Here is a 25,464-nt window from a genome sequence, read left to right on the forward strand (position 1 = left end):
TTTTGAAGATTGGCAAGAAAGATGCAATGGATGGCTTCTGACCAGACCTGTAACTGAGACAATGTGGTAAAGATTTAAGACTTCCTTAACAAAACCTGTGATTTTTACAGCAATTGTTTTTCACAAAAATAATTATGATTTTAATTATTTAAACCTTAGAGTGCTCAGTATTTTTTTGTATATATTTGTAGCAAATGCATGACTGCTGGAGGAATTGCCTCCTACGCATCTGCTTGCTCATGTCTTGCTTTCATGCAGAGATCTAACACAGAAAAAAAAAGATTTATTTCTTCATATCAGATTTTGCTTTGTATTTTGGAGTTTAAGTACTTTATGAAGCCTTCTGCAAGTAAAACAGGAGATAAATTGTGGTTTGTGGTAAGACGTACTCTCAGTTTTGAAATGATCTTATATACACTTTATGAATACATTAATTGACTAGAGAGCCAAAGTAAATCACTACCATCAGTATCAAAATGTTTTCCAAGATAAAACTTCCTCTCCAAGATAAGCAACAAGAACGACGGATATTTTACTTCACTACTAACAATTTGACCCTCAAATACGGACTATTGCAGGTTTCTCCATTGAAATTACCATTCATTTATGTACAAAATAGACTTCAGATACATGACTCATGGTAGCCAGTCTGCAGAGGAACTGCCCTCAGTGCATGAGGACACCACTTCCACTGTTCATGTCTGCTTCTCAGCATCAAAACAGGTATCCAAGAAGTACAGAAGAGTGGGTAGGACTTGAAAGGCAAAAAGGAGGAAGGTGGAGTCTTTGTTCAAAGTAGCAAGATCATAGAGGAGCAAGAGAAAAGAATCAAAGATGATGAAGGCAGAGCCACTGTGAACACTGCTCAGTAAGAAAATCCACAAACCCAACTAAGCTAACAGTACATTAAATCATGCCAACCTTCTGAAAGCATTAGGTGAACAGGATCAGGCCCAGACTCCATCCACACTATGGAGGATTGCTCCAACAGAATTTGGAAAAGTGACTGAATTCTGCATGGGAAATTCTGCATATCCCAGGAGGTAGAAGTTTAAGCTTCTCAGTGCTAGACCAAACTCTCAGAGCCCCATATAATCACAACAGCAGCACATACAGTTTTCACACACTTTACAAACACTATGATGAAAATCTGTTTTTTTAAATCTTAATGCTTTCTTTATAACCTCTGGGTCAAGAAAATGTTTCAAATGGGTTTCAAGAAAACTTAGTGTAAATCTCAATTCTATTTCACTTCTGTAAGCTTAGGAAATGAAAACCAGGATACAGTGTAACACAGCAGTCAACACAAAACTATTTAGAAAATTAAGTGCCTGCTTTATACCTATTTGTTACTGTTTCTTCCATACCTGCAGTTAGGACCTCAGCTTAAGCACACTGACAACAGATAAATCTGAGGCCTGTCCTAAATATGATATTTAGCTTACAGTAGTCTTGTTGTGGACAGCCAGAGGATGCTTGCTGACACAAGGTTACAGTTCAGACCCTTACATAAATCGTTATTTCCTAATCTCCACATTCCCTGTTGTAATGTTTCAAAGCACAAGCAAGGTGCAGTTCTGTTTAGCAAAGTAATTTCTGTAAAGAGCCTGGCAGGTGATGATGGGCAAAATCCATGCACAGTCCCTTGAAGCCAGCAAGGTCCTACAAAGCAACAAGAAGTCAACCCATGCAGACATGAGAAAGCTCAGTCAAGATGCAACTCTGTAAAGGGGACACAAATAAGAAAAACATCATAACTACACAGAATAGCTACGTAAAACTTCATTATTCCAAATATTTCAAAACCATTTAATGTTAACAAAGAAAATCGGCTTGCTTTGACTTCAGCAGGAATTAAACATCACTACTGTAGTAGAATATGAACCGTAAAAAGGACAAAAAGCCGTAAAATGCCCTTACTACAGCTGCACTTGCATTAGCCACTAGTCCTGCTCTCCCAAATCCTTCCTCTGACTGTCCTCCCAGAGCTGGAGTGAACTTGTCCTCCTCAGCCTGCAACAAGGAGGAGAAAGGTTGGTAGAAACTAACCAAAGTCTTCCCTCAAGCTCTACCAACTACAGGTCCTTCCTTTTTGCCTGCAAGCAGGTGTGAAAGATAAATGGGTCCCAAGTTCAAGCCCTGAGTCTGTTACCCCAGAGCATGTGAAGCAGAGGAGTCTCAGCATCAACACCCATCACAGCCTCCACTACAGTGTGGACTATCCCCATGACAGGTCCTGGATTTGCAGAAAGAGACAGAACCCTAGTCCATCCACAGTCCTTGAAATCACAATTGCAATTCAACCACAAGATTCAAGCTGCTCATCTCAACATTGTCCATTTCTAGTACAGGCAGAGCTTTAACAAAACCAATCAGGACTGTGACAGTGAATTCCAAGACAAAGTTTAAGTCAGGGAAGAACAGCTGTGAAAGACTGGAAAAGGGGAAACATAAACCACATTTAAAAAAAGGGAAGAAGACCCAGGGTACTACAGGCCAGTAGTCTCACCTCTGTGCCCAGCAAGATCATGGAGCAGATCGTCCTGAAGCCTCTACTAAGGCACATGGAAAATGTGGAGGTGGTTGGTGGCAACCAGCATGGCTTCACCAAGGGCAAATCATGCCTGACAAATTTGGTGGCCTTTAAAATGGGGTCACAGAAGGGAAGAGCAACTGATGTCATCTACCTGGACTTGTGCAAAGTCTTTGACACTGTCCCACATGACATCCTAGTCTCAAAATTGAAAGGATATGGATGTGATGGATGGACCATTTGGCAGATAAGGAACTGTCTGGATGGTCGCACTCAAGAGAGTAGTGATCAATAGCTCAATGTTCAGATGGAGAAGAGTGATGAGTGGCATTCCTCTGGGCTTGGTACTGGGACCAGTGGTGTTTAACATCTTTGTCAGGGCCATGGACAGTGGGATCAAGTACAGTCTCAGCAAGTTTGCTGATAACACCAAGCTGTGTGGTGCGGTTGACACGCTGAAGGGAAGGGAGGCCATCCAGAAGGACCCTGACAGCCTTGAGAGGTGGGCCCATACCAACCTCATGAAGTTCAAGAAGGCCAAGTGAAAGGTCCTACACCTGGGTTGGGGCAATCCCAAGCACAAACACAGGTCAAGTGGAGAATGGATTGAGAACAACCTTGAGGAGAAGGACCTGGGCGTGTTGGTCGATGAAAAGTTCAACAGGAGTCGGCAATGTGTGCTGGAGCACAGAAAGCCAACTGTGTCCTGGGCTGTATCAAAAGAAGTGTGGCCAGCAGAATGAGGGAGGTGATTCTGCCCCTCTACTCTGCACTGGTGAGACCCCACCTGGAGTACTGCATCCAGTTCTGGAGTCCTGAACACAGGAAGGACATGGAGCTGTTGGAGAGGGTCCAGAGAAGGGCCACCGAGATGATCAAAGGGCTGGAGCACCTCTGCTATGAAAACAGGCTGAGAGTTGGGGCTGTTCAGCCTGGAAAAGAGAAGGCTTCGGGGAGACCTTACAGCAGCCTTCCAGTACCTGAAGGGGCTACAGAAAAGCTGGGGAGGGACTTTTCACCAGGGTGTGTAGTAGTAAGACAGGGGGTAATGGTTTTAAGCTGGAAGAGGGTAGATTTAGGTTAGACACTAGGATGAAATTCATTACTGTGAGGGTGGTGTGACACTGGAACTGGTTGCCCAGGGAGGCTGTGGATGCCTCCTCCCTGGAAGTGTTCAAGGCCTGATTGCATGGGGCTTTGAGCAACCTGGTCTGGTGGAAGGTGTCCCTGCCCATGCAGGGAGATGGAACTAGATGATCTTCAAGGTCCCTTCCAACCCTAGCCATTCTGTGATTCTGTGATTCTTCTGCTAGACAGTAGATCATAATAATGCTGGTAATGCCCATACCCATTTTCCAAAGTTAGCAAGTTGAGATCTAGGTGATACACAACCTATTTATCAGGCTCACTGTACATCAAGTATTGTTAGCAACTGCTTTCCTTCTGCAAGAGAAATCTTAATATTACCCCTATGTGAAGAAGTATCCTGCAATATCTATTTTTTCTTGTTGCCCAATTTCAAATTAAACTTGCTGAAATTACAGCAATAACCCCCCATTGTTACAGTGATGGCACTATTTCTTACTAAAAGTTAAGAGTAGGACATAACAGGGGTAACAGGACATCACATGGGTAACCCCCCATCCACCTCCCACAAACACCCCCAAAACAGAAGTTGCAAGTCATTGCTCTGCAAAAGATTTAAACTGAGATAATGATGCATTTCAGTCTCAGAGTTTTAGGCTTTGCTTTCTATCATGAAACTGTTTCCTTTCACCAAGCTAATGAAGAAAGGCAGGCATACAGGGCAGCCAGCTTCCCTGCCAAAATTCTGCTTTTACACTTCTTCCTCCATCAATCTTGCTAAAATTTCAAAAACATCTTGTCCCAGCATAGTTATTTGGAATAAGTTGATTAAAAGCAAGATAAGGCATTTTTTTATGTTTTCAAAGTTTGCCTAAATTAGACACAGAAAACTCCCTTGGCTTTGTGTACTTTCAAAACGGCACAGCCTAAAACAACTACCAACAGCTTTTAGCTGTTAGCACGTTCATGCAAACTTACAGACAGATACAAGTAAAATACACATGAAACACAATACCTGAATCTTGTAAGCAAATAGAGATGTAAGTGCAGGGAACTTGAAATCCAGGTTTAGCAAAATAAAGAGCTATAGAATAGAGACTAGAGGAGGAAGCTCATGACTGAAGCCCAGGAAGCCAAAAGGAACTGCAAAACTGAAAATAGGTTTGTAAAGTGAATAACTCATTTCACTCAAAACCAGGAGAAATTCTGAATATCCCTTAAATACCTAGAAAAGATCCTTTCCCTAACACTTGGTCCATCACTGGAAAATGGCAAAAAAATAGAATTGTACATACTTGAGAAGGTAGGATGTCGCTTATTTTTACCTTGTTTCGCTAATTTGTTCCATTCTTGCAGATACAGCCTAAATCATGTTACCAAAGAAGTTACATTTCTATATTCATCCTCCAACATACAAAGAAGTAGACACATAATACCTATAATTCTGAGAGATCCTCGTCTAAAAAGCATTTATTTTATGAAAAAAAAAAATATTCCACAGACATGTATTTTGGAGATTTGTTTAGAAGAGACAACTTAAGCACCCAAGATCACTCATAAGAACCTGCCATAAATTAGCTAAATCTCAAGCTCTGAGCAGCCACAGGGCTTCTCATACTTACTGAAAAATTACTGTGAAGAAATGTGGTCATAATTATGTATTTTATTCTTAGCACTGTTAAAGGGAATGTTATTGTAACATGAACAGGAGAACAGCTCCAGAAACAATATTGCCATTTCTCTCAATATTAAAATTTAGTATTTATATATACCCTGCTAAACAATTCACTATCCTGAAGCTACCCAGCATCTGTTCTTAATCCCACTTAACCTCACAAAATAAAAGGCTTTGCAGCCAGCATCCATAATTCTCCCAGGAAGAAGCATGTTTGTTTTTTGGGTTGTGCTTGTGTTGTTGACAGGTAAGGAAAGCACTATTCATGTTTTCTTCACTAGAGAGGAGTGTGTTTGGTAAAACTATTTGCACATTTTCTCAATAAAGATGCAAGTCTTCAGCCATCTGGGAAGCTACCAAAAAAGTATAGCCAAAGAGTCAGAAAAGTCAAATAGCAGCAACGTTATTAGCAAAGCAACTAGAAGTCAGTGACTGAAGAGAGGGTAAAGCTGAGCTAAATGGAGCTGGTTAAGACCTAAAAATAATAAACCCCACAAAAAACCCCAAAACTATGGTCAGTGCAGAAAGTACCCAAAGCTCTGTTTGCACACAGGATCACTGAATTTTTAAAGTAATGCTTTTCAGCCATTGCTTTAAAACCACACCAGCTCAGCTTTAAGGCACCTAATATCACACCGGCACCTGTAGCTGGAAGGGGGAACATATTTCCTCCCACCCCACCCCCCCCCCCCCCCCAAGGCTGCAGTCCTGTTGCAACAGATACACAGATCCAGTCTCCCATTTGGGGCTCTCCAGTTACTGTATACACATGTATACCTACAGATGCTGTGGAGGAATCCTCCTGAAATCTACCAGCGACAAGTGTGTAAAATGTAGCTTTAAGACAAGGGGTGTAACACAAGAAGAGCTAACTGAGCTGTAAGGTGAAACCTGCAGCAGGCAGGCAGGGTCTGCTAGCACCAACAATGCCAGGCTACAGCTGGGAAAAAGCCAATGAGGAAATAACTGAAGGGCCCATGTGAAGCCAAGACCACAGATACAAGCTCAAGCTGTGGCAGACTGAGTTTGGGGAAGTTCATTCCAAAACTCTGAAGACACCTATTTGTAGAGTAGATAAAATCACCAAAAAGAGAAGAGGACCCTGCCTTTGCTGCAATGCTCAAGGCAAAGAACCTACATCTGTAGATCCTAGTCTAGAGAGGACCCCAGATTGGTAACACTTGCCCCCACATTACCAGTGTGGGAACCCTCCCCTGTCCCAGGCGAGGTGGTGATGGAGGCATGACCTCTCCTGTGCTGCCACGTGACAAAAAGGTGGCAGTTCTGCAGTAACTCATCAACAAGAGTGTAAGTGAGCCCATGTAGTTTGTACAGCTGTTTCTGGCATTGTGTTAGCTTTGATACTGTTTGCCTACCATCACTAATGCCACAATTAATGATAGTTGCAATATTGTTTTATAATAATAAACGATGGTTTAACTCAGTGCTGGTTGTCAAACAATTGGACCATTGACCTCTGTACAAACCAATGCTAAGTCTCAGAGCCACAGATGCCCTGAATTTTGCCACAGATGCCCTGAATTTTGCCACAGATTGTGAAACACATTTGTGAAGGATGTTGGTACTATTCTTCTCTTTTGTCACAACAGGATCCTGGTCTAAGTTAATAGTAGTGGGCAGAGGCTCTCTCTCCAGAACATAAAGGCTGTTGCTCCTGGAGAGGCAATATAGTGACAGAGACCTTCCTCCTCTCCTTTCAACCATGCTAATTCCTCTCCACTCCTAGACGTCCACTACTAACATTAACTCGTGCCAGCTTTAGCGACCAGCAGGTCTTTCCGTAAGCCAGTCCAGCTCACTTAACTAGCAGATAATCAATCCAGCTAAATGACAAGAAATGGTTTTCCCCAGCCACTCACTGTTAGGCTGTTTCAGGCTTCTGTGAAAACACAGCCTATGTCTGCATCATGCTTACAAGCCTGGGACTGCAGATGTTCATTGCCTTGGTTGGCCAAATAATCTGAAATCCCAGGGACTGCCATCATAACAGTAAAATTCCATGGTAAAACACTTCTATGTGCTTTATTGATTTAACAGCCACAAATTAATTATACAAAGCCTTCAAGAGACCCTGGCACAAGGCTTGTTTTCACCAGTGCTACAGCTGTGCCCCTACCATTTTGCACAGCTGCACATAACACAGCTGGACTGCATAAGGATGAACACTGAAATTCACAATTTCAGCACAAACCATGATATATTTTAGCCTTTCTTCATATCTACTTTTATAATCTGTAATTTTTCAATTATCTAGGGTCCACTAAACCCACTTATCAGACTTCTAAAGTAACAAAGGCAATAAAACTTCATTCACTTGCCCCTGTATTAATCCAAATAACTTTGAATGTATTTTCCATTAAAAAAAATAAATCAGTCTTGATCTGAAGATAATTATATCTGCTGCTTCTTCAGTGGTTTAACAGCGTAATTTGACTAGTTTCTTTTAGGATCACAGGTACACTTTTTTCAGCTTAACCAAGGTAGCAATTTTTTTAATAAAGAAACAGAGTAAAAATTACCAGAATTTAAAAAAACTTTTCCTCTTGCATCCACTTCCCAATCCAGTTCATCATGCAGCCACTCAGGTGGGTGTACTACCACTCTGTTTTGGTAGAGCCAAAGGCAATGCTATTCAGCTGACATTTATCATTAAGTCTCAGAAGTAGGAAAGTTTGTGGTTTTCCTCTTAGAGAGGCAGAGAAGGGAAAGAATAGGGGCTATTTAAAATATATCCTCCCGCCAGCTTTCCCCCATTTCTTGAACTCCCTATGCAAACAACTACTCTCTATTCAAGAGGATGTTTTAGTCTTCTACAGCTCAGATCTGACACCCTCCCTTCTATGCCGCATTTCCCAGTACATATGTGGTTTAATGCCATTCATACACACCACTATGCATCCAGGTGATAGCACATTCCCTTGACCAGGTCACTGCCCCAACACAAGCATCAGTTCCACTTTATTTTGCTACAAGGAAGCCAAGGAAACCTGGAAAGCAGGCAAGGAGATAAGAATAGATATTCCCCTGGTAAAACAAAAAAGGACATAATTGTCAAAACCCAGAATTCCATCCCTACATTAAGCCAGGACACAAAAGTGGAGATCATATGTATATCTAATCCAGACCTTTTAGTGCCCAAACAGTGTCAAATTTATGAAAAGGAATATATTACTTAGCTGCTTGTGACAGCATCAGCTCAACTTAATTATCAAGAGGATTTAGTCCACCCTTTCATATGGAAACCTGTTAATTAACTAATGAACACAGATTAGCATAACAACGGTAAGACTCTTAGGAAGCAGGTTAAAGGGAAGACAGCAGTACGTAGTGCCTGATGAAGAATTATCCAGATGGAGTTATGGACTAATGAAGCTCCCCGGCAAACAAATCTAGGAGCAGACACACAGTATTTTCATTGACAACTCAGAAGAAAATATAAACACATGTCAATGCAAAGTGACATGTCAGGCGAGTGTGAAACATCATCTTGATTCAAAATTGAATACTCCCTCTGTGAAACAATCATGGGAAATAAACCCTAAGCATGAAGAATCCCATTTAACTAGATTTTCATTGCATCAGATGCAATGTTTGCTTTTCAAAGGTATCAGAATCTGTCTCAATCCTCGTATTTCTATTCTCAACTCCTCAGCCTTAGTACCATGTGCTTTGGGGATATTCCATGCACATTTGTCCCCAGCTCCCAGGTAAGTTTCATTAGCATGCATGTACTTACCTACCAAGCTGTAAGCCGAGCTTCAGGCCTGTAAAATGTACCAACCATACCAGTTCTTACGCAAAAGGAGGAAAAACTATACATACACATGATGGACTCAAAAGTAACTTAGTACTGCTCCAGAAAAAGAGCTGGACTGCTTGGGCATAGTACTCTGAAAACATGACCTTGCTGCTCTGAATTAATATAGAAAAGTGAAGTGTTAAGTACTATTATGGAACAAATACAGAATAATATAAAAAATTTACAACCATCTAAAATTCTCACATACCCACATCACAAAAGAACGCAGTTCTGGTTAGTCCAACACAAAAAACAGTATTGCAAATCTAAAAAGCTAGAGAAGAGTACAGGCATGTATGGGGAATCGCACAAATGAAAAACTGGCCAGACTCTTCGGTTTAGCCAACAGATGACCAGAGAATGTAGTATGATAGACAGCTACAAAAATCACACAGGATACCATAGAAGAAAAATCAAACAATGATCAGGTATTTATCATAATTAATTAATTAATTGAATTATCAAACAATAGGCTTCTCTCAAATAACATAATGCTGGCTTTTTTTCCCCAAAAAACACCTACCTGTGAAACCCACTACCACCAGACAAGTATAATACAAAATCTAAGAAAAAAAAAATATAAAAGCATTCCAGGAATAACTGGCCACATTTTCTTCCATTCATGGAAGAAAAGTTGATTAACAACCATTAAACACAATTATACTAATTCAAATATGGTAAAGTGCACACTAGTGAAAGGATGATACTTATTTTTTAGACCCTCTCTCTAAAGAAGCAGTTAAGAGACCATTATTTGAAACACAATTCAGCTGGGCAGATGTTTGGTCTAACCCAGCCATAAAATAGCACACATCCAGCTTGTTTTGCTGGGTGATGACTTGGAGGACTTCAACAAATTGTCTCAGCACTGGAATGATTAATTTGTCTGATTTCTTCCAACAGGTAACCTGCCAAAATGAAAAACAGAGCTAGTCCATCTCTTCCTTTCACCCTTACTATTAGTCATGGTTCCCAGTCTGAAAAACTGCACCGCAGTGAAGACAGGCTGCAATGAATGAGGATTGTCATGGTCCTTCATGGAAGGAGGATTGTCATGGTCCTGAACTCCAAGAAAGACAGGTCAAAAAACCTCCAACTATACCTATTGTCAGGGTAGATGATACAAACAATTTGTTCTAGGATTTTAAGGATATTATTGTACTTCCTTATGCTCTTATTCTAGAAGCTTATTTCAACATCTGAAAGTTTGTATGACTAGTGCCAAACTACCTGGCTTTTGCCTGAAAGCCACAAACTAAGCAAGTACCCTGAGAAGATAGTAATGTGTGAATCCCCCACCACCCCCAAAACAGACAACAGCGAAACAGGAACACGTAAAAACTTTTGAAGAAAGGAATTAATCTGCAGAACAGCTTCTTGAATCTATTAATGCTACCCAGACCCCTACTGCTTGGGGTATAATAGTTTAGAATGACAGTGACCTCTTGGACCTCACTTCACTCAATCCCCTGCCCTAAAGAGAACTCAGTTCAAAGTTAGATCACCATGTTTCTGGACCTTGTTCAGTCAAGTTTTAAATATCTCCAAAGATGGGAGATTCCATAGCCTCTCCAGGTAGCCTGCTCCACTGCCTTCATCAACCTTTTTTTTTTTTTTTTTTAATTTTTTTTTTTCCTTGCCTTCTCCTCAGCTGGAATTTCCCAGCTGTAACCTCTTCACTGCACACCTCTGAGAAGTCTGGCATTTCTAACATCAAGACAGTCTAAGTAAGCAAGTAAATTGTACAGTGAAGGTATGGTACTCTTGAGACAAACTGACAGCTCACCATTGCTAATAGGAGCAGACCAGCCCTGCACACATCCAAAATCTAATTTCAGCCCCACCGTGCTAGCTCTGCAACTTAAATGGCTGCACAGATAGCCAATTTGTCTTGCTAACTTGACAGAAATCCATTCCCTTGTTTAATTCCTATGTCATCTCAGCAGTATTAATCTGCTCAGCAAAGGGTCACAAGGGAGAGTGGAGCTGCAGGTAGGAACATAGCACCCCCTTCCAGAAAGGTGTGGGGGAACAAGCTATAACCTGTGAATTTAGGCTTAGGTATTGCCGACCATCATATGCTAAAAAACCTCAACTTGCTTTAATAAACTCACAGCAACATCTTCAAAGTCTTACTTCATCTGCTCACCTCTGGGATGACATTTACATTTCTTTCCTTAATAACACAACCTATGTCTTCTCTTATTCATGAAGACAGTTATTAAAATGGTGTTTAACTGATACTAATTCTATGCAGTATTAATTACTACCTCAGCTAAACAGAACATAACAGATAGAAACCATATACATTTGGTTAGGGGATGCCATGCCAGCTGGAAATGGAGGAGCAGTAAATTCATTGGGTTCATACAGATGCTGGTGTATCGTCTTCACCAAACCAAAGTCTCACAGCTTAGAGGTGTGCAACAGCCTATGGCACTGAACAACTGCACAGCATTTTATGTGTTAAGTTACAAGGCACTAAGGCCTTACTTCAGTAAACACAATTAGATTTGTTGGAAAGGAATGAAGCAACCCAAAAGTGCATACTTTTTAATATAGCTAATACTCTTCCGCACACCCAAGAAAACCAGCATTCAAAGTCACATTTGGCAGCTAATGACAACTCAAACTCCATCTTTTATATCAACTCTTCAACTTTTATGAAATTTCAATCATTTTCCAAACGTAGCCTCTTGAAAGTGGGCTACATAGAATGTGTTGAAAGGCTTTATGGGTAACAGATGAAAAGCATTTCTATACAGCTGTAGAGGAGCTTGGTGAGAGCACAGATTCAATTTTTCCAGTTTTCATATACTGCACACCATGGTTTGAAAAGTCCATAAAGATCATCAGTCTATGAAATGAGAACTAATGTATTTCTTATCTGACATATAAAAAGTAGTTTACCACAGGAAAATTCAGCTAATCCAGAGCAATTAAATAAACCACAACACTATGAAAACAGTCATCAAAGATGGAGAACACTCAAGGTAATCCATACGCACTCTAAAGGAAAGTTGATTAAACACATTCAGGTGTTTTTATTAGCACGTCTGAATTCCTCTAGCCCATTATTCTTTCAGTCCATCCATTTTAGTTTGAAATCACCATCAGTGCCTGCTCCTCCTCCATTACACTGCCCCCCCACACCTTTCATGCCTCCCTAGCCAATGGAATTTTGCATGGATTGCTACTGTCTCAGCTGCCACTAAACCTCACTGAATCCCTCCCCATTCTCAGCTCTGCCCTGTCCCACCACCTCAGCCTCTACTCATGACCTCCATTACTAGCACCAGGTTCACCACCCTCCCCCAAGTCCTCAGATTTTAACATAAATAACTTTCTAAGTGATCCCACCAGTTTGCCTAACCAGCTCACACCCCTCAACTGCCATACAGTTACTTCTTGCTTTCATCCCTAAGTAGACATTTTACCAGATTTTACCAGATTTAGCCCTCTGGCTAAATTAAATTATGAGCATCACTGTCCAGGCGCAATCCTGAGACACTGCTCAGCCCTTGTTTTTTCCATAGTTGCTAGTGAGATAGAACAGAAGCAGAGCACATAACCCTTCCAGTCTCCGGGGTCTCACATCCACCTCAGTAACGCAGCACACAAGGCCAGCTGCACTCCTTTCCTTCATCACTCTGAAGACCTGATGATTTTTGAGATGAAAACACAGACCTATAAGCCTAAGCAGTTCTGACAGCTCTTCTAGAGCCAAACCAGCTTAAAGCTGATTCTGGGTCATTATCCTCAGGGATAGCTTTAGTAAATATGTCTGGTTTATGAGACTTCCTCAGGAGGAGCCATCTAACCAACTCTTAACAGATCAGTGTTGTCTATGTAACTTTCAAGAGCAGCTGTGGAACCAGAAAAAAGAACAAGAAAAAGCTTATGACTGCAACAAGTCACCTTTCACCGTCAGAGGCTGGAGGGAGAAGCAGCTAGAAATTCAGCAAGGATCCTAACAACCATACGCTTACACACCTGAGACTTACATTTTACCCACAGGTTTAGCACTTATTCTTCAACAGAAGCCCAAACATTACCATAAAAGGCCTGCACCTTTTCACTGTATTAACATCTTTATTTACTTAAACTGCACATTAAGTTGCATTGCCCCCTCTAGGGCAGCAGGGCCAGGCTCGGGAAACCATGCCAACACAAGTAACGTTCAGTTTTCTAGCACGGATGCAAAACTTTGGACTTGCCACTCCATATGCTGTCAGTTTGATACTGAACCTACCAGCCAGCTTCCTTCCACACACATGTTCTGCCTCATAATAGTACTTATTACCCATTGCCCTTACAGAGCCAATCACTTCTGGTAATTGCAGCAACTGCATTATTTTTAAAACTGAGATACACTGACATCATGAGAATGTCCAGTGGTCAATGCAGTTACGTTCTGCCATGGCATGCATGAATCAAAAGCAACTCAAAGCTTAAAATGTATCGCAGTTTGCACACTGAGAAGTTTTTTTTCTAACAGGATTAGTGCTTGTTGCTATGCTATCTGCCTTTACTTTCCTCTTTGGAAACAGCCAATGTTTTTCAGACTTTGGTTTCACAAGGAGTAACATACCTGTATTTTGATGAGGACACCCGCAAATAAAGTGAGTTGCCTGCTACTCCACAGTCAGGCAGCTTTGGATAGGCAATTATTTAGATTCTGGTCATTGATCTATTATCAATACCGGGCCAATCTTCCTACTATTTGCTTGGTGCTTCCAGAATCCTTTAATATCAACAACCTACAAACTGTTTCTATCAGAATCACATTTTGGTAAGATAAATTTTACGGGGAAGGCTTTAAGAAGATTTTCGTTTTCAGGAGATCTGCAAGGAAGACCCGTAAACGCCAGAGGCTGTCGCTGAAAGGAACTAGAGAGTTTTACCAGGATGCACGATTAGGTTGGTTTGACCCCAACAGCCGCCACAGCCGCTTAGCTCTACCGCACCTCTGATCTTTGCCGTGCGGACTTTCTTTTCTGTGCAATCATGGAGAAGAACACCGGGGGCATTCAGAGCCCGCACGAACAGCCAACTGGCAACACCCCGAGCCGGGCGCGAGGCAGCGCTGCGGGCTTTGCTGGGAGGCAGCGGCTCTGCCCGCTCCCGGCTCCGGAACACTCTGGAAGCCAGCGGCGCCCAGCCCGCCGGCCGCGGCACCCCCGCCCGCCACCCCCCGCAGCCGCTGCGGGGAGAGCCCGGGGCCGCGGCGCGGGAGCCGCTCACCCGCAGCTCCGGCGCGGGGGCTCGGGGCGGCACATGGAGGGGCCGGCGCGGCGGGGCCCAGCCCGGCTGCGGGCTGGCAGGGACGGGCCGGCGCGGCGGGCGGCAGGGAGGGAGGGAGGGAGGGAGGGAAGCCGGGGCGCGGGAGGCGGGGAAGGGGCGCGGGGGCTCGGAGCCCCACGCCGGAGGGGCGCGGGCGGCGGGAGCGCAGGAGGGAGGGGAGGGGACGGGGTTCCCGGCGCGATCCCCCCGCCGCGAGGCGCGGCCCGGGCCCGGCGCGCCCCGCCCGCCTCACCATCAGCACTTTGGCCGCGCTCTCCAGCTGGGCGATCACCTCGGGGGCCCCCCCCGCCGCCATCATGGTCTCTCTTCAATGACGCGCCATGCGCTGCATTCTGGGACGAGGCGGCCGCGCAGCCAATCCCGGCCCCGGCCCCGGCGCGGCCCGGCCCGGCCCCGCCGCGGGGGCGAAGCGGCGCCGCAGCGTGAGCGGCGGCCTGGGGCCCGCGGGGCCGCCCCTGCGCCGCGCTCCGCCCTCCCCGCCCGCCCCCGCGGCGGGCCCGGCCCGGCCCAGGCGGCGGGCCCTGCGGGGCCCGGGGCGGGGCCTGCCGCCCGCCTTCGCCGGTTCGAGGCCGCCGCACCTGCCGGGGCCCGCGCGTGGGCGGGGGAGCGCGGCGGGGCCGCCGGGCCGGGCCGGGGAGCTGCGGAGGCAGCGCCGGCGGGGCAGGGGCAGGGCCAGGCCGGAGCGTGAGCCCTCCGGGTGCGCCGGCGGGCCCCGGCGCTGGGCCGTGCCCGCAGGAGTTCAGTGGGATGAGACGGACTGGTTTGTAAAACAGAACTTAGAAAGTGGCGGGGACTGGAGTAAGCGTCTCTTGAAACGGAACTGCTTCATGGCAGACAAAATACAACCGAGGTTTAAAACGTCAGAATCTCCACCTGGAGCTCACTTCACGTTATCAGGTGTGAGTTACAGTCCCCTCTGAAGAACATGCTGGAGAAAACGTTGTGCACGTGTAGGAGCAAAAGCCTCTGCCTTCCCTAGTGTTTCATTTTGGTTTAGGAGTTTGCTTTTTAAACAAATCGGAGGGTTTCCACTTCAGTTTGTACACTGAAGCAGACTTGGAGCTTTGATACCTTTGGCTGAAGCTAAATTGGAAGTTTTGCAACTGCCAAGGAGTATTCAGTGCATGGCAGCATCCCCAGGTCCCACTAGACCGCTCTGCTCTTAACAGATCAGGTGTTTCCAACCATGTATCCCATCCTCCCAACCTAGAGAAGACTTTAGCTGGCCTCTGGTGCTGAACTTAGGCAAAATTTGGAACATACCAGCTAACTGAGCAGGCTGACACAAGTCTTGAATGTTGACAGACAGTTCACATAAACCAGGTGTAAATTGCAATGTTTCCACGCAGGCGATACAATGTGTTAACCAAAGGCAGAAGGAAGGCTCAAGGGAATAGCATGACAGCAGGAAACACATCTTCCCTACTCGTAAGAAGAATGGAAGTGTTATTTTCCCAAGAATTGGCAGCTTCTAGTGCTGAAGGAGGGATGGCAGTGCTTACTACTTTACAAGATTAGAAAAAGCAGTATCATAGAATCATAGGGGTTGGAAGAGACCTTTGAAGATCATCGAGTCCAACCCCCCTGCTGCAGCAGGAACACCTAGGACAGGTCACACAGGAGTGCATCCAGATGGGTCTTGAAAGTCTCCAGAGAAGGAGACTCCACAACCATGAACCATGTAAAAGTGATTTTGTGGTTTACCTGGGAGGTGACGTAATTCATGCTAAGACATGTCTCTGATTCTGTCTTCTGCTGTTTCTGACTGAACTTTCTGAGTGGACCCTGGACCTGACACATTATCTCACCTTGTCTTGATTCTCAAGAAGACCTGTTACCAAGCCAGCCCTGCCTGAATTCTGTGGGACTACACCCTGGTTGGTGAGGGCATTGGCCTGCCTGTCCTGTGGTCGGCCTCTGTTCCCAGCTTATCCACCATCATGGAGTGGCCCTGCTTTGTCGTTTCATGACAGTCTGCCAGGACCTGTAGATTTCCTACACTGTTGTGGTGGTTATTCCATCTGAGGTAGGGAATGACACCTTAGGATCCATCTTTCAGTTCTTTCAATAGGTGTAGTGGTTTGATCAATCTGTATATTTCCCTTCTCCCCTGATGTTATCTGTCTGTTGGAGCATACTTCAGAAGTAGCAGGTTCATTAAATCCACTCTTTTTTCACAAATGTATACTATATATGCAGAGAAAATCTTTCATTCTACCATATCATCTGCTCTCATTTCCAGTGAAGGACTGAGTGGAGTGCTCTGCAGTAAGTTCAAGTAGTCACAGTTTCTCTCGTCTGTATTACAATCTTAATGTTCTCTTGGCTAGTCTTAGAAAAGCTGATTTTTCATTTATCTTGTCAGAGTGAATGCTGAAGCTATTTCTGCTGTTGGCTGAAAAAGATGCATCACATTCTTCCTTAATGATTCCCTCTTTTGTGGTGTTAATACACTTGAAAGAGTTCAAAGCTTTTGGACTCACTGCCAGAAAGAACATTTTCACAGTGGAGCCTGTGCTTCCTGTTCTAGCAGTCCTTCTCTAACTTGCTTTCTTCCAGAGCTGAAAACATCCAACTAGTTTGGGCTAAAGATTAAAATGTTAAGGAAAATGAGTTGGTATTTAAACAGAATTAGATTGGTTTGTTTGAAATATGTGTTACTCAGACAGTCCCACCCACACACATAATAACACTAGGAAAGATTTGTAGTCAGGAGCATCTGATGAAGTCTAAGGTAAGGAAATACAGTGGCCAAGCACTAAGATAAGGAAATCAAAGTCAGTAGTGACTGACTTTTTTCATTAATAAATTACGATCCAAGTGTAAATTGCTAGTAGGGAAGTGCAGTGACAATTGCAAGCTTGCAAGTGGCAAGCTTGAGAGGAATTAATCTTTCATCTTTGGTTAGGCAGAAGCTTTCATAACCACCCTCTCCTATTAGGACAAGCATCTAGATTTATTTCCTACTCTTGATTTCCTGGTGTTCTTAAGACTGTTTCCTTCCTGTTTCCCAAATATATTTGAAACATCTCTTCCCACATAGTCTGCACTTATTTTTCCAGTAGACCTCATTTCTCTGGCCAGGACACCCAGCTTGTTTCCTATCCCAGGCATCTTTTTTGCTAGTATCTACTGTCTGGGTTTCTGCAACACATCCTGCAACAAACTCTGCAAATAAATTACAAATAAATAATGGAATACATTCCTACAATACTTTCTGATTGATTTTGTGCTTTTCACTAGCACAGAGCAGAAATCTATTCAGAGTAGTGGCTCCAGTACAAGCTGTTCCAGTTGTGGCAGTCTGTGATGCTCATCTCCAGTGACAAAGGAGATCTCCCATCAGCCTGCACTACTTGACAGGGTCACTTTAAACATTTCTGGTTTGTTCCTTCAGACATTCTGGCTAGATTTCCATACAAATGGCTTCAGTCAGGTTACATAGACACCTAAGTTACTGTTCCCTTCTTGAGCAAAAGCTTCTGCTAAAATTATTGTAAACAAGTCTGGTAACACTGCAGTGCTGTTGGTCAGTACTTCCTACTATGAATCCAGTTCTCAATTGCTTTCAAAGTTGGGGAAGGTCTGAAATTCTGGGAATATGTGTTTCTGTGCAAAGGATCTGTTACAAGCTTAGAGGCCGTGTACATGTGCTAGAATGGTAGTCACCTCTGACAACAAAGCTAGGGAAAAATAAAGTTGAAAGATTGAATTCAAGCTTTTGCAGAAAGCACCTAATTTATTTATTTATTTTGGAAAATGGGTTTAAAATTTGAGAAAGAGCAAAATTTTGATTGGAAAGTGGCTCTTCCCATACCTGATAATCAGTTTGTGTTTGGCCACTTTTGGACTAATAAACTGAGAAGGCTTATGTGTACTTGAGTTGATAAATCAAATGTAGCCTGCAGTTTTCCTTCTTAGTGACAATTCATGTTCACAGAGGGTCTGGGAACAATCCATTCCCTCACAGCTTTCACACATGACAGGACTGCACACGTCTTGTCCTCCAGAGTGTGCTCTGGCCCCTCACAACTTTTGCTTCTGGCTGAAGCCTCCGCCATCACCATCCTCTTCTCCCTTACTCCTGCTTTCCTTCAGGATGTAGAGACTGGTATTCTTCCTGTTATCCCCCAAAGTCTTTTTCATTAATAAATTAAGATCCAAGTGAAAATCAGAGGTCTGTCATAGAAGCACCTTGTCCATAGGATGAATCTTAACTGTCTTGGTTGAGGAAGTGCAGGATGAATGAAAATTATTACCAGGTTCTAGGTATTCTGGAAGAGTACCTGTCTTCGCCTGCTTGTTCCTGCATTGCTCTTGTGAGGGGCTTAAACTAGGCTTTGGATTTTTGCTGTGTGTCTTATTTTACAGGGCTTAGCTTGTTTTCTGGGGTCTATTGGTAGAACTGAAAATCTACAACTGCAAGTAAAGACAATGAGAGCTTCACTGGCATAATTAAAAATAAGCTTAATCAGTATCTGAAGCTTTCTTGCAGGTTTTTCACACCGAGTTATACATCATCTCTTCAGTTTATTTCTTAGAAAGCAACACTACACAATGCTGCAAAGCTAGATTAGTCATTCAAGTCATTAATTTCAAGTTCTTAGTTTTGTTAAGAATGGAGTTTGACTAAGAATGGAGCATGTCGTAAGTGAGCTTAAGTGGGAAGAGGTAAAATACTAGGTATTTAAGTGAGCAGCCTCCACATTGTAAGACTGGCTCTTGCTGGAAAGAAGGTATGAACCATAACCAACAGTGGTACATGGGTAGAGGTAGAGGGGATAAGAATAAGTTTATAGAGAATTGGTGCATTTTGCAGTTGTGTGTGTGGTACCTGTGACACTGTCAGAGCAGTGAACAGGGGCAGTGGCCTGCAGCTGTCACAGCACACCCAGAGCAGCGGTTGAGTTGCCACAGCAGTGACTCTGGTTCACTCCTTCAGCAGCCTGCAGAAGGGGAATTCAGGAGGATGTCAGACGCACAGATGACTGAGTCACACTCAGTATTTATTAAACTAATATTCTGCCCAAGAATTGAGGCAGATGCCTCACACTTTCTTTAGCTTTTCACAAACAAGGCAGGCATTTCATTGGGGGAGGTAAGACTGACACCAGAAGGCAAAATGTCAACAGAAGATGTAGGTTAGGTGGAGAGTGTTACTAGATTTAGTCTTTTGGCATCTTGTGACACTTGTTCCTGTATTTGAAGCTGTAATAGTAAGAGCATAAGCATTGTTTAAAACCGGTCAGTGCATTAACTGTTTTACAGGAAACATGCTGTGTTTTTATATCTACTTATGTTTGGTTTCTTCCTGGCTCTGCCTGTGTAGCAACCACCATGTCAATTGCCACTTCACTGTACTGAGAAGGAGAAGCTGAACATAACAGTCACTAAGTTTAGCTATTTTGACCTTCAAAGTTATCTTTAGGATTTATGACTGGTTGACCAGAACCTGTTGCTTATGATTCACACTTGGAAGTTTATCAGCAGTAACTTACACAGAATCTTTGGAAAACATGTATGCTCTCCTTCACACAGCCTCTGTTCTGCCTCCACCATGGTCTTCTGTGGTATTCAGGAACACTTTACTGGTATGCTAAATGGTATGGTGATAGTTTATGCTAGCTGGTTTCATCCTGTCTGTAACAAGCACTTAAAAAATCTTCATCCAGTAGATATCTATGTTCAAGCACACAAAATGCCAACTCTGATTGCTAGCTTACTGCCTCTTTCATCTCAAGACTGTGGTGAAGGCAAATGTGCCAACTCAAAAGGCATCAATGCAACACCAGTGTATTTTAGACTACTGTCTCTAGACACTTACTTGTTTCACATTACTGTCATTCACTCAAGATTAAGTCGTTCTTTTGATTAGCTTAGGCTACAGTACTGACACTTCAGTTTCTCCTCTGAATTTATTCTGTGCTGGCCTTGCTCTGAAGAGTTTCCTGCTCCTAATACTTTATTCCCAAGGCCATTTGCTGAGGAGGTGGCTTTTCCTTCCTCTCAGTAGCTTACAAGTCACAGCCAAGTTTTCACTCCCCTGCATAAAAACTCAATGGAAGTCTTCATCAAGACCCTTAGGTAAGAGCCACTGCTGGGGAAATTCATGGGTCTAATCTGGATGTCTGTCTCTCCCCACATATTATACAGGTACAGAAGAGTGGGGTTTGGAGAAACAGACAGGTGACACATCTGTGCTAGCTCACAGAAGAATGTGTCAAGGAAGCCCCCACAGCTTAAAACATACACGTACACATGCATTTTTTTTTACTTGGAGTATTTGGAAACACTACTATACTGCTTTGGAAGTTTCCTCTGGATTTGCTGCTGGTTTGCTGGCACAGGGATAGAGATACTGTTCTTTATCCCAAGTATATTTTCTTCCTGCCTCTTGTTTTTTCTAGGTGTATTGAGAAATGTAGGTTGCCCTTATTCTTCACATTGCAAGTTCATATGGAATTAGAATAGGGTTTTTTTGCCATAAATAAGTTCCTTCCCATGAATAGCACTTCTGTTCTAACATGGATTGATCGGTCTCAAAAAATTACTACCAGAATGGTGGTTCTCCAGGCTACATTTTAGAAGGGCATTACTTTTTTTCTTTTTTTTGTAGCTCGGTTGGAAATGTATAGACCAAGGTTGTAAAATTGCCTCCACTGATTTCACATCTGCATCATTTTAGTGGCTTAGTCATGCCAAAATCACCTGATACACATATATACATTACAGCAGAAATTTTAGGCTATTAATCTCAGAAGTCTTAGAGTAAAAAACTTAATGCCAATTCTATTATTCCATGCATCAGAGTGATTTAGTTTTTCCTTTGACAGTACTTTCAATAACCTTTTATGGAATGTGCCTGAATAGGATTTGCAGATTTCATTAACGTGCTCTACTTTTTGTTCTCAAGCCATTTGTAAAAATATTAAAATTTGGTCTATTTATAGGCTTTCGACCCCTCAACATGCCCCTTTGCAATGCAGTCTGTGTGGCAGAAACACCATTTTGTTTTTCACCATCGGCCCTTCAGGGACTTCACTGCAGGTTGTCTTAGTGCTAGAATCTACTCTGTATAGGGCTATTAATATAAACAACTATATAGAAGTTCCTAATCCTTCTAGTAAATTTGGAACAGGAATTCCATTTTACTCCATCTTGGAGGAGGGTCTTGGAAATCTGAAGCAGCTGCAGACAGATTTAGATTAACCACCTTTTCCAAAGTTATATATCCTCATCCCATTTATGTACCTAAATCCCACTGGAGTCGACCCCCCAGCCAACGTCTCCATCAGCTGTTGAGAGCCCTGATCTTACTTTGCTCCTCTGGTTTGAGGTCTGGCAGGGTAGCAACTGGGTACCGTGATGGCCAGCCCTGTGACTTTAGCTGAAGAAACTGGTCAGCAAATCTGGTTTGTCAGCATGATGGAACTAGAGCATAGGCCTTTTAAGCTGGTTGTTCTGGGTTAGGTTTTACTTTGGTCTCCCAGACTTGGTGTTCTAGTTCTGGGAGGTCAATGGACAATGGAGAAGCTTCTCTACGGTTTTCCAGGGGAGTATTGGAAGATCACAGTTCTTCCCATAGATGTCTCACCTTACTCCAGTCGGGTTTTCCCTGGGAAGTTGCCAAACAGTCCTGAGTGCCTGCTACTCTTTGCTTGCAACTGATGTGTTTTGAGTGCTGCCCACCCTTTTGATCATTCCAGTTAGGGTACACTTGATTCACTGCTGAGACACTAGACCTACTTAATGGTAACTGTAAGCTGCCTCTGACAAGAAACATAGAATCATTTAGGTTGGAAAAAACCCTTAAGATCATGGAGTCCTACTGTTAACCTAGCACTGCCATGTCCACTACTAAACCATAGAATCATAGAGTCACATTGTTTGGAAAAGACCTTTAAGATAATCATGTCCAACTGTATATCATGTCCCTACACGCTACATCTACACATATCATAAATATGTCCAGGAATGGTGACTCTTACCACCTCCTTGGGCAGCCTGTGCCAGTGTTTGACAATTGTTTCAGTGAGAAAAGTTTTCCTGTTATCCAATCTAAACCTGCCCTGGCACAACTTGAGGCCATGTCCTCTCACCCTATCAAAATGGATGGAAAGTTATTAGTGGATTGCTTTTTATGGCTCGTTACTCTAGAAGCTTTTAGTCAAGATCCCCTCCCATTTTCTTTCCAATAAAATCCATTATAGTTTTCTCTCTGATAGTTCCCATTCTAACAATCTTCAGCATCTCTAGTTCAGCTAGTAATTTTCTGTGGGACAATGGAACTTCTTTTGAACTCCAGAAAAAAATTGTTTGACTCTGTAGTTTTTTTGGTTCTTCGCAGTGTGATTTTATTTTGTGATTACATTTGCATTGATCAGGAAAGCAAATATGTAATAATTTGGTTAGCCAGTCAGAAATTGAAATATTACACTATGATGTAAGGCATCATATCTCTTAGATAAGCAGCCTTGAGTATTAACTTCTCAAAGGAATGTTTGTAGTAAACAGCTGAAATTCGCTGCAAACACAACTTCCCAAACTAGATATGTTAAAATAGCTATTTTCTTACCAAAAAAATTGTGAATAAAACAATAATGTTAATTTGTGAAACAATCTTTTTCTTGGTGAGATGCTGGTCTCATGAGCACAAAACTTCAGGACCTGTTGCAGGTGTAATTTCCGTGGCAGCCTGTGCACAGAGTAGGATCAGAGGTAAAAGCTAATTGAAATCAGTGTGTGATCTGTTCCAAAAGAGAAACAGTTTACATGGAGAATAATGACTCATGGCAGACCAGACTGTACACATCAATTTTTCTGCAGTGACAGAGCTAGTGTAATTATGGGTACTTGGATGTTTTTCAGCAAGAGGGACACTTCAGGCAGTCCCCACCCAGCCCATCCTCACTCCATTCTTCCAGTTGCCCTCCCAGTTCCCTGTGCTCCTTCACCATGCTGGCACGACTGCCCATGTCACCATACACTGAAGTGGTTCAGAAAATTGATCCAGCTAAAATCTGCAGCTGCCATTTCATTGGTTATTTTTTGTCCAAACTCCATTCTTTAAGTTTGCTGCCCAGTTGCATGATGACAGCAGCATGATCAAGGGGACATTGGAGGGGCAGTGGGGAGAAGCAGCACTGTCAAGTGTCCTTGCCATTGGCTGGCTAATCCTCATAAGCCGTGTTTTATTCCTGTCATTGCTTCCTCTCCACTGCCTCCTGCACTGTTCTGACACAAGCATTTGTGAGGCAGCACAGTGACCCATGTTGGGGGAAGGGTTTCTAACAACAAAAAATAAATTTAAAAAGTAACATTTCTGTTGGCTTATTTTTCAGCCATATTAATTCCCCAGTATGCAAAGTCCAAGGGTCACACCAACACCTGTCCTGGGAAGAGAGTGACATGGGGTAGAAAAGTCAGTGCAGTTCAGATAGTACAGATCCTGAATGCCAATCACAGATTTGGTTGCCCAGCAGCCTAGCCTAGGCTGCCCCCCCAAATGCTACCCATTGAGGAAAGGACAATAACAATCTTAGAATCGAGATATGTTTTGTACTTTACACATTTTGCAAATTTGCTTCCCAAATACCACAGGATTGACAGAATCACTCTTACTGCTCAGGGGTTGGATTGAGTGTGGTTTGGGGATTCTGGGGGCATTACCCGTAGAAGCATGCTTGATTATTTAATAGATGAAAAACTACAAAGTTTAAAGTCAGCTTAACCCTCAACAAAAAAATCCATGGTGAGCAAACAACCAATGTCAAATGTAAATATTGAGAGTAATTATCCTATACAATCAAAAGTAGTAGGTAACAGTCATTCTTTGGGGAAATTTAAAGGCAGCAATCCTAATTTATAATCAGTCTCTGCATGTCATTTATAAATGCTCTGGCCGTTTATTCTAAAACTTTTAATTTAAAAAGTAAATTGATAATTTGCCATCAGGAAAACATTCCCAATTAGGATTTTATCTTAAGAAAACAAGATTATGTGTTGGATTACTCATCTTCATAAGCAAAATTTTTCCCTGTTCAAATCACCTGACTGCTTCACATTATTCTCAGCTGTAGCATTTGCCAGCACATTTTTCAGTAATTCTACATAATCTCTCATTTGAAAGTGAGCATCAAGGTAAACAGTCTGCCTCAAGGACTAGAACAACTGACATATAAACAGTTTTGTTAGTCTCAAAGACTGTATTATTGATTATTTACTCAGTGGATGGTTTCCCTTGGGTTGCAATTGCTCCAGAGGCCAGAGGGGTCGGGCTTTCAGGGTAGCACAGTAGAACGCGGCGAAGCCAGAGGTTCTTAAGCCTTACGCATTGTTCTGTGCAGAAATACTGCCTAAAATTTCTCCTTTACCTTGTGTTAGAGATGATAAAAAATGCTGTCATCCACATGTGACTTTCGGTATGGATAAAGGAGAGGGAAATGTCAGAAATGTTAACGTTATGACCCTGTTTGGTTTCTTCAAAGTTGTTAATACAGAATTTATTTCCTGTGCTCCCATAGATGTAATTTAATACCAGCAGCAGCATTTAGGAATAATCCAACCAGAGTAATCTTTGTAAAATGTGTATTGGTGCTAATATGCTGAAAAATGGGAAGAAACATATCATGACAGGTGATATCAGGTCTGTAGGATCCAACACAGGAACATTTCAACAATCCAGGCAATGCCACCAGCAGTAGCTGCCTTTGCTGAGATCCAGCAGTGCAATGTCCTCCCTTCTGTTCCTTTGCTAGCTGTAGTTCTGACATCAGGATGTATCTAAAAAAAAGACATGTAACAGCATTGTTTTGGGCTGGATGAACTCTGAAGAGGAAGGCCAAGGTGATTAAGGCAAATAAACTGTGAGACTCTGTTTATTAGCCAGGAAGTGGTTATTACCAAATTGGCAGGAAATGCTCTGGAGGCTAATGTACCAACTCCAACATAGCTCTAGGTATCCGTCATCTTTGCTCAGTGTTGTTGAAATCCCGGAATGATGATGGCAACTACATTAACTTTTTGTTTGAAAGCATGCAATTTCCT

At 42.9% G+C, this 25,464-nt stretch overlaps 1 protein-coding gene across 1 annotated transcript in view; it reads right to left on the bottom strand.

Annotated features, from left to right (window-relative positions):
* XPO4 (exportin 4) overlaps window positions 1–14,872 on the bottom strand; it is an 82,361-nt gene extending 67,489 nt beyond the window's left edge. Inside the window, exon 1 of the mRNA XM_051626407.1 lies at window positions 14,651–14,872. Coding sequence (XP_051482367.1) covers window positions 14,651–14,716 — 66 coding nt within the window. The 5' untranslated portion in view covers window positions 14,717–14,872. The remainder of the gene's footprint in view (window positions 1–14,650) is intronic.
* Between the last annotated feature and the right edge of the window lie 10,592 nt (window positions 14,873–25,464).

This window comes from Apus apus, chromosome 1 (genome assembly GCF_020740795.1).
Source record: "Apus apus isolate bApuApu2 chromosome 1, bApuApu2.pri.cur, whole genome shotgun sequence".
NCBI classification, from domain to species: domain Eukaryota; kingdom Metazoa; phylum Chordata; class Aves; order Apodiformes; family Apodidae; genus Apus; species Apus apus.